At 40.1% G+C, this 10,486-nt stretch overlaps 1 protein-coding gene across 1 annotated transcript; it reads right to left on the bottom strand.

Moving 5' to 3' along the window:
- Window positions 1-7,112: 7,112 nt before the first annotated feature.
- On the bottom strand, window positions 7,113-8,183 carry NEUROD1 (neuronal differentiation 1). Its single transcript, XM_006878782.1, has one exon. The coding sequence runs from the start codon at window positions 8,181-8,183 to the stop codon at window positions 7,113-7,115; it is 1,071 nt and encodes a 356-aa protein (XP_006878844.1).
- Between the last annotated feature and the right edge of the window lie 2,303 nt (window positions 8,184-10,486).

Below are 10,486 nucleotides of genomic sequence, written 5' to 3'. Positions count from 1 at the left end.
TTTTCAATTCCCAACTTTTGCATTCCTGTCATCCATTATTATTAACGCATCTTGATTGCATGTTCGATCAATCTCTGACTGTAAAAGTTGGTAGAAATCTTCTATTTCCTTCTCTTTGGCTCTGGTTGTTGGTCCATATATTTGAACGATGGTTATATTCACTAGACTTCCTTGTATGTGTATGGATATTATCCTATCACTCACAAGATTGCATTTCAAGATGGATTTAGAAATTACTTTTTTTACTATGAAAGCAACCCCATTTTTCCTCACCTTTTTGTCTCCAGCATAGTAGATCATATGATCCTCTGACTCAAAATGTCCCATGCCAGTCCATCTCATCTCGCCAAAACCTAGTATGTCAAAATTTATGCATTCCTTTTCCTTCTTAACAGTACCTAGTTTTCCTACATTCATGGTTCTTACATTCCATGTTTCAATCACTAGTGTCTGCTTACAGCTATTTGTCCTCCTATTTGTTTTCATACTTGAGGGCTCAGCTGCCATATCTTCTAGTCTATGTGTGCTCTGTTGTACACAGGGTTTTAAAAGATCTGCTGTTTCAGAAGTGGGTGGCAAATCCTTCTTCCTAGTCTGTCTTAAGATTTAGAACATTATCTGACAGAGAAGCTTTTACAAAGAAGAGCAGATTAAAGATATTTCCCAGTAGTAGGGGAAAAAACCCAACCCAATAGATTCTGTTTTGTCCCCAAACTTGCCAGGTGTGTTTTGAGCCACCCCTTTCCCTGCTCCACCTGCATTTACATCTACTCCCACCTACTCCATTCAACAACAATCTCCCCTATCCAGTCCTTGATGTGATGGCCTATATGTCAATCTTTCTGGCTTCACCAATAAGTAAAACAAACAACTTTCCTATTCTTGTGATGCTCACATTTAATCAGAAGTGGTAAATGGCTTACAAAAATCTAACAAATAATCTAGCAGAATAATACCAAATAGCAATAGTGAGTTGTTGTTGTTGTTGCTGTTATGTGCCGTCTAGTCGCTTGCGACTCATAGCGACCCTATGTAAAACAGCCCTAAACCCTGCTCTACTCTGTGCCAATCTCACTGCCTCTGACACACCTATCCCGATTACCCCAGTCACTGAATCAATCCACCTCATAGAGGGTCTTCCCCTCTGCGCCATCCCTCCACCCTCCCAAACATGATGTCCCTCTCCAAAGACCTCTCTCTCCTTACAACGTGTCCAAAGTATGTCAGATGAAGCCTCAGAATCCTTGCTTCCAAGGAGCAGCCTAGTTTAACCCTCTCCAGGATGAATCTGTTTGTTTTCTTGGCAGTCCAAGGTACATTCAATACTCTTCTCCAGCACCACAGCTCAAAGGCATCAATTCTCCTTCTATCACCCTTAGTTATTGTACAACTCTCTGATGCACAACAAGGGATTGCAAAGATCATAGCCTGTATCAGACGCACCTTACTCTCCAGAGTGACACCCTTGCTCTTCAATACCCTGGAGAGGTCCCTAAGAGCAGACTTTCCCATCACAATACATTTTTTTAATTTCCTGGCTACTGGTGCCAAGAGTGTTGACAGTGGAGCCAACCAGATTAAAGTTGTTAACAATCTCAATCTCTTCACCATCCATCCTGATGCTGCTAATTGGTCCAGTGGTGAGAATCTTTGTCTTCTTGACATTGAGCTTCAATAAACACTGAGATGGAAAGGTTCATGGGAACTTGAAAAGACAGGGTGATAATAGGTGTAGATCAATGCTAATCACTTAAATAAAATATACATGGATAATTGTATGCAAACCAATTTTTAAAGAAGAGTTGGGCTGCTAACCCACAGATTGATATTTTTAGTTCTTCCAACTGCTCCAGGAGTGAAAAACTAGGTAATCGGCTTCCATAAATATTAAAGCCAAGAAAATCCCAGCAGGCAATTCTCTATCACATAGAGTTGCTAAAAGTTAACAAAGTTTAGCAGTCTCCAAAAACTTTAGTGAGTTCGTGAGTTTAAAGACAGCTGCTACTTTAGAAGGAGATCAGAAAACTTCTTTGAAGAAATGATACTTGCTATAGAACCTGAATGAAAATAGGAAGCCAGAAATGTAAATAGCTATATATCCCAGCTTTCAGCAGGTTCCTGACCTGTATAATAAGGCTGAGGGATGCTTTGACAAGGAAATGTGTAAATGAATGAAAAGCACTTATCACTGACCTAATTCATTAAGTGTGTGAGGCAATCTTTGTGGCTGTCTGTCTTTAAGACATGAAAATCTAGAGGATTTTAGCTATTAATCATGCTGACAGCAAAATATATAGTTATATCAACTTACTCTAGAGATGTCATTTTGTAAATATGAATTCTTTCATATCTAGGGATCTGTAAAGATGGTTATTAGCACTATCTACCATCAAATTAACTGGATATATAAAACAATAATGTTTTGATAGTCAAATCCACATTTAACATAACCATGGGTTTAGCTCAGCATTACCATAATGCTCTGCATTTGAAGGCATTTTAAAATTAGCAATTTAAACAGAAGTCCCCAGAGACTTTGGCCTTGTCGATGCCACTAGTTTGGCTACACGGTTAATTCCATCAGAGGCACTGAACCAAGTATGAGTTAGTGTGTGTGAAGAGAGTCCATGAGTCAATTGTCAGTACAGAATTCTTCCTGACATAGGAAGGCAGATGATCTCAAAGTTGAGTGCATACAGTGTAGATTTCTAGTTGAATGGCTCTTGACAATAGTGTCTTCTGAAATATAATGCCTGGCTAGGAGCCAATGATTATGCCACCATACAAACCACTGTGCATCTGACGCCAGACGCTCCTTTGCAATGGTAACAACAAGAGTTCCTGTGTTCCGCAAGATGTTGCACTGGCTCTTTTATTTTATTATCAGACCATGGGATTTTATTGGATTTTATTTACACAGTTTTCAGGAAATCAGTGGTGGTGAAGCACAAGGGAAAGGAAAAAGAGATTTCAACGTAGCTTATGAAACAGCTTTGCTTTTTTGTACTCCCCATTAGGACAAAATCAGCCTTTGTTCTGATCTCTAGTTTTATTAATTGTTTAATAGATATTTTCATTTTGAACCTCTTCTTTAATTATAGAACCACAACAGCTTGGTTCAAACTGTTAGCTAATGACCCATATATCATTTTAGTAATTGCTATCTTCTTTGAGAAAAGCATAATTTTGTCAGACTAGATAGACTTTCAAATGTAAAACTAGAGAGGGCTTTTTTTTAAGATCAGTAATTAGAAGACTTATAACTTATTTCAATTGTTATTTTATTATAACATTAGGAAACTAAATGTAGTAGAATAAAGATGTTATAATCCACCATTTCAATTTGTATTGAATTGTGTCTCTCAGGCTTAAAAGTAGATTATAGCGCATAAATGAAATCTAAGTTATGCAAAGCATTCTTATTAAAGAAAAACTTTGTCCTAAGTAGAATACTTGAACAAATTTTATTTCCATTTATGAAATTATTTCTTTTATAACTACCCATTCTTTGTCAAAATATGTCTAGAGTATTTGCTATGGAAGGAATAGTACTTCTCAAGGAGAAAAAACACACAGAACTCTAAGAATTACTTGTACCAAATATTATACAACAAATTTTATTTTTCCAAATGTAGTCACAGTTAACAGTTTTTCATACAGCCTTCAGATTGGTTTCATGTAATGATATATTTTCTTTTCTCATTAGTTAGGTATAGACACTAACCAATTATAATAAGTGTACAAGACCCTTTTAACTATGAGTAGCAATTCATAAAAGAAAAAAAGAAGATAATTGGAAAGGTTTCTTGTGGTCTGAAAATGCCTTCCAAATATTCATTAAACATTTAAGTGAGTAAATTTGTAGAATATGTTTCTGACATTGGCACTGGTTCTGTGGTATTTCTCTGATCAGATGGAAGTGCTGTGTGTTATGCAGAGTGCATTCAGTTCATTCATGCATAAACAATATCATTTTCATAAATTAAAACCTCCCCTGCAGAAGGAACATCTGTGCCTGCCTTTGAATAAAAGATGGTGGCATGTGAGTTACTCCTTGACTGACTAAAAGAATCCTTATATTTTAGAATGAAGGCATACAGGTAAAAATGAGATGGCAAAATAATTCACAACTTTCAAATTTCATTTCTCCCTTCCAACAAAAGTACTCAAGCTAGATTTTCCTGCATGCATTTTCAAAAGTAGGAATTTTACTTTTATTCTGTCTTCTGTTCACTATACTAACAGCTATTAGTTTGTATGAGGATGACTATTTTAATTGCAGATGCAGTGGAACTACTGAATGGATAAGATTAAATCTGAATGTTCACCTCATGATTTCCTAATCAAAAAGACTGACAGTGTTCAAATACCTATCACTGTTATGTCTCTTAAAGTAAGGGCAGTGAGAGCTATATTCGCTATAGCAAGCAACAGCTTGATTCCAAAATAACAACTCTGATTCACTTAGAATGAAACGGCTACATTTTGGATAAAGTTGGGCTAATTTGAAAGTATTTTTCTCATGTGATGAAGGCTGATGGAAAACGTGTAGAAATGATATATTTTAAATTGTACTCAAACTTTTTCTTTAACGTTGAGCTATTCCTTAGTGCTGCTGTCACAGCTTGATGCAGCCCCACTGGCGATGTTATTAGTATGGTTAATTGTTCCTGTCCATTAGATAACTTGCATTTTTTGGAGCAGCTTGCTAAATGAGGTCAGCTTTCTGGAACCCCTAAATCACCAATGAGAAGGAGATTAAAGGAACAAGCTTGGAAAGGGAGGTAGTCATCCAATGTGGCATCTGAATCAGAGGAGAAACAATGGAGTTACTAATGACAGTAATCAGAGCACCATGGTAGAGCCAGAACAGAAGTGCCAAAATGTTATTCCCCAGGAATCCTTCCTGTCAGTCAATACATCTAGAGGAGAGAGAAATGCCAAACTGCTTTTTCAGTTGACTTACAAATAGAATGATCTATAAATTTTCCAGAGAGTTTGAGCTTCTAAAGAAACAGCAGTTGCCCAAAGAGGGGAAAGGATCAACTCTACCTTACTAAAAATATTGTGGAACAAATAATTTTTCCTTTATACAGCAAAGTTTTTTCCCCAGAAAATTATTTTAAATTACCACAAGAAGTTTGCAGAAGATTTCAGCTCTTGTCCTTATAATTTCTTTTCTTCTAGAAGCCATATGTTTAGATTGTTGTTGTTTTTCTATTTGATGAAGGTGTTGAATGAGACAATTATTTTTTCCTCTTTCTTTGCCTTTTCTTAAATTCTTTAATAATTTTCCCCTGAGATTTTTTTCTAAAGGCATATGAATTTCTCTAGGACAGCATTGGTTTTCAATAAAGACTTGCTCATTTCAGGAAAATATTTAAGCCATGCTTTCTAACTATCTTACCTATGCATAGACAATCTGAGCTACGGTACTTGTTTCTTTCATGTTAATAATTAACTAAATGCTCCTTAAAAAAAAGAAAAGCCACATAAACATTTACAAATGGGTGTAAAAGACCTCAAGTTGATACACTTGCAGCCCAGAAATTCAAAAGTACAACTGTTTGTGTCCTATATTCCAAAGAAAGAAATAACAGGTGTGTTTATTTTCTATAAAAAAGCTAGGGAATCCCAGAGTAAAATAAAGCAATTAAAAATATGTCTAATAAACTTTCAAAATTTTATTCTGAAAATAATGTTTCATAATTATTCTGAATGAAGCAGATAAGGTCACTATTTCCTTGGGGAATTACTTAAACTCAGAAAAATGACTTCAGGAAGAAAGGTGACAATTTATCAGATTTTCAATACTATTTTATTGCAACTGGATGAGTGTTTTCTAAATTGTGCATTACACCATAATATACAAGATTACAAACAAGATTACAGTACAGATTGATTCAGTGGTACCAGCATCACATCTCAAACAGCACTTATTCTGGACTGCATTTTACATGCAATAGCTATTGTTCTAATTATGAATCAAATGGTTTGAATTTATTTAAGCTACTGTACTAATTGACTACAACAGGTATAAATTCCAACATTAACAACCTGATTAGATTTAGGCTCAGATTCATTACATGAATATATGACAAACCACCATTTGTGTGACTATGTATAAAATCATGCATTTATATTTTCTGGAAACACCAATAGCTTCAGATTCTCTGTAAAATCATGGAATGCAAAAGAGTAAAAGACTAAAAAGAAACAGTGCAAATTGTATATGATAGTCAAGCAGCTTTTGATTTAAAGAAGGGTATGTTGGCATTTACTTATAATTTGTGTATAATAAGCTTGTGCGAGTAGTGTGTTGAATTGATATGCTTTGATAGAGATTAATATCTCTTGCTTTTTCATCCTCTTGAGAGCTATGAATCTGGTTTTTAAGGAAAGGGAAACATTTTAAAGTGAAATGAATTGTTCAAATTGTGCATTTTTTTTTTACAATTAGAGAGTAAAGAAGTGCTAAGGCAACACAATAACTTTCTAAGCACTTTTCTGCTGGTTTAAATTAGTTAAATTATTTTGTATAAATTAGATATAATTCTACTTTTCTGATATGTATAAAAATTGATGAAGCTGCATGGTTTTAAAATAGGAAATCCACATTATAAAAAGTCATTAAAAATTCTGTACAAAATCACAACAAAATAATTCAGCATGGGAAAGATAACAAGTAGTAAAATGCTGGTTGAAAAATATATATTTATATATATTTTAATTGGCCCATTACTAGTTTAAAAATTGCATAGATCCTAATTATTGCTTGTGATTTTGTTATCCCGATCAGATAATTAATACGATCTGAATAAAGCTACACCAAATTTGTGGTGCAGTTGTTTTTAACTTTACTGTATTATTATTTATTTTTTTAAAATAGAAGAGCTATAGAAAATAATACATAAGGTGAACAGGAACTTTGATCCCCTGTTTCTTCCAAAGGCAGTAACAACAATAAATACATATATCACTTGAAGCTTGGAGTATTTGCACTTTGCAGCACTAGTACCCAAAGAGCTGCCTTCTGTAAACAAGACAGTCGCCATAAGCACAGTGGGTTCATTTCCCCGGGATGGTGAAACTGAGGGGCCTCTGCCAAGGCCTTAGTCGTGAAAGATGGCATTGAGTTGGGCACTCATGACTCGCTCATGATGTGAATGGCTATCGAAGGACATAATATTGTCTATGGGGATTTCACAGCGAGGGGCGGCCGTGCCCGGAAAGATTGATCCATGGCTTTGGGCCCCTGCCAGGGATGCTGCGGGATAGTGCATGGTAAAGGCATAATTTTTCTCAAATTCGGCGGACGGTTCGTGTTTGAAAGAGAAGTTGCCATTGATGCTAAGCGGTGGGCTGAGTGGTCCGTCAAAGGAAGGGCTGGTACAATCAGTTAGTGGGCTTTCAAAGAAGGGCTCCAGCGCAGCGCTGTAGGCATGCGGCGGCGGCTTAACGTGGAAGACATGGGAGCTGTCCATGGTACCGTAGGGCGGGCTGGGCAGCCCGGGTGACTGGTAGGAGTAGGGGTGGACCGGAAAGGAAGCACTGGCTGTCGGCAGGTGTGGGGGCATGTCCTGGTTCTGCTCGGGCAGAAAAGTCCGAGGGTTGAGCTGCAGGCAGCCCGCCACCAGGTTAGTGGTTGGCTGGGATAAGCCTTTGCAGAGCGTTTGTACGAAGGAAACCAGGTCGGGGCTTTTACCAGAGCGCAAAATCTCGGAGAGTGCCCAGATGTAGTTCTTGGCTAAGCGCAAAGTCTCGATTTTGGATAGTTTTTGCGTCTTGGAGTAGCACGGCACTACCTTCCGCAGGTTGTCCAGCGCCGCGTTCAGCCCGTGCATGCGGTTGCGCTCTCGGGCATTGGCTTTCATGCGCCTCAGTTTAAACCGCTCCAGGCGCGCCTTGGTCATCTTCTTCTTCTTAGGGCCCCGTCTCTTGGGCTTTTGATCATCATCCTCCTCTTCCTCTTCTTCCTCCTCTTCCAGGTCCTCATCTTCGTCCTCTTCCTCTCCTCCGTTCCTCATGGAGTCCTCCTCAGCATTCATGGCTTCGAGGTCGTCCTCCTTCTTGTCTGCTTCATGTTCCTCATCCTGAGAGCTGAGACACTCATCTGTCCAGCTTGGGGGGCACTGGGACTGCGGCTCGCCCAACAGCCCGGTCTCACTGTACGACTTGGTCATGTTTCCGTTTCCTACATTCAACAGGGGAGAGAGGAAAACAGGGAGATACACCATCAGCTCCTACTCTGTAGCTGTGTATCAGGGCATGTGATGTCACTAAGAAAAAGTTAATGCAGGATTTTATAAAGGTTTGAGCGTCCCTTTTGGCACTTAGGAAAGCAAGCAGGGAGCACGACTTCTGTGTCAGTGTGTGTGTGTGTGTGTGTGTGTGTGAGTGTGTGTGTACTTCCCAGTGATTTATTGCGTATGGCGATTGCCCGGCAGGAGAAAGAGTGTAAAAATGATCGCACATTATCTGTGACTTCATATTTATCTGCCTACTTCCGAAGCCACACTCAACTCCACAAACAATGTTGAGAAAATGGCATATTCTATTTCTAACTCTGCCTGGTATTTAGCGATTTAACTCGGAGAGCCATTACGTAATTTCCTAAGGCTGGCAGTGATTTTTAAGAAGATTATATGGATAACAGATTGATGAGCAAATGTTTGGGAGGGGGGAAAAAGTCGTTTCCACCGAATCATTTCACCACCAACCAAACATTCGACAACAAAAGTGGTCAAAAGTGTGCCATTCCTCCCGGGCCTTTCTTTCCTCGCCTCCTACCCCTCGCCCTCGGCTCAATTCCCACCTAGTATAAAAGCAGTCGCTTCTCTGTGAGAGCTGCGGGCAGAGCAGAGCGCTCCCACGCGCTGGGGATCAGGTGCCTATGGTTCCTCTCTAATAAACAGCCCATTCAGAGGGCTGCTTGCTCTTTATTGGGGCTTTTCAAAGTTCGCCTCAAATCTCCCTTTAAAAGATTGAGTAATTACAATGGTCAGCGATGAACAATGACGACGTTGTCATTTGTAATAAGGAAAAAAAAGATACATAAAAAGCCCTTAGTGAAACAACTGAATTTCTGGCTCCAGTCGTATCTTCTAGGGGCTTGGCCGCCTCTGGAGCGGTAACAGGTAGCAGCGTGGATCTATCTTTCTTTTCTCCACTTTGTCCGCCTCTCATCTAAACTATTTATGAATCAAATTTCTTTTTCCACGTTGTGTACCTTTCAGGCATTACATTATCGAATAGTAACTGAAAAATTGCTTGGTACTCCCAATGAGGATAAATAAATTTACAAATGTATGAAAGAAATCTTGGTAACAGGAGCTTGTTTTACAAGAAGAAATGAGGAAGTGGTTATTTTGCAAGCCATAGAGTTAATTTACATTAAAAAAAATCCTCCTATACTTCCAGAAAACAGAAATTAAAAGAAATTTAGAAAGCTTGCAGTGGGCCCTTATGCACAATGATTAAATGCATGTGAGCACTTGGTTATGTGATTATGGAGAAGGATGTTTCTTCCAATACACACACGCACGCTCCTCCCAAATGCACACACATAAAATTACATAGTTACACCGAGTCTTCAGTTACTGCTTTATATCCTTGAACAAAATGAAAATATCATAATTACCTGGGGTTGTTAGTGAGTCCTGAGCAGAGATGATTTCATAACCCTGGGGCCTCCAGAAGCCGTGCCTTCTGTGTGGGGCAAATTCCTCGTATCCGGGCCGCGCGGGCGCCCAGGTTATATAGCGGAGTTGGTGATGCTACGTGCGGGTGGGGCCGAGAGCGAGCTGCTCCCTGCGCCCAGCGCCTGCGCACGCGTCCCGGCTGCGCGCTCCCTCCCGCCGCCCCTCAGCGGCTTTGCTCTGCTCCCGCCCTCCTCCTCTCTCGCTCCCCTCCACCCCCAGTCCTACCCCCGCCCCTTCGCCTTCCTCCCCGGCATGCGCCATATGGTCTTCCTGGTCCAGCCAAGAGCCCGGAGCCACGTGACCTGCCTATTTGTATGCCGCGGAGCGCTCCATTCCGGCCCCTTTGTGGCCAGAAGAAAGTGGCCCATCTGTCGCCAGTTAGAGACTCCGCGGACCTGTTTTTACCCGCAAGAGAGATTAACCCTTTCAGGCGGCAGAAGGGAAGGGGCACGGGAGGGAGAAGGGACTTGAGAGCGGAGAGCGGGAAGCTAATGACCCTGAATTTAGGTCAGGGAGGAGAGGGGCGGCGAGTTTGGGCGGGAAGTAGGGAGAGGGGTAGTGGAGGCTTTCCTACCCTCGCTCTGGCACTGGTCCCCATGTAGCATGACTTCCCGACCTCTCTGAGGAGCCCACCTGTAAGGGTTTCTCCTTTGGCAGAAGGTTTGCGCATTGGCGCCAAAGGGTGACTTCTCCTTACCTCCACCAACCCGTCTAAGCAAACCTCTAAACCACATACGAGAGGTTCCATGTACAAACTCAGCTATGAGACTCCCCTACCATCTTCA

This window comes from Elephantulus edwardii, unplaced genomic scaffold, assembly GCF_000299155.1.
Source record: "Elephantulus edwardii isolate Elephantulus edwardi_28Jun2011 unplaced genomic scaffold, EleEdw1.0 scaffold00001, whole genome shotgun sequence".
In the NCBI taxonomy this organism is placed as follows: domain Eukaryota; kingdom Metazoa; phylum Chordata; class Mammalia; order Macroscelidea; family Macroscelididae; genus Elephantulus; species Elephantulus edwardii.
Note: the sequence above shows the minus strand (reverse complement) of the source record. Positions and strands in the feature narration are given on the sequence as shown.

Excerpts from the sequence above, each read along its gene's own strand:
- NEUROD1 (XM_006878782.1), bottom strand. The coding sequence starts at position 8,183 with ATGACCAAGTCGTACAGTGAGACCGGGCTGTTGGGCGAGCCGCAGTCC.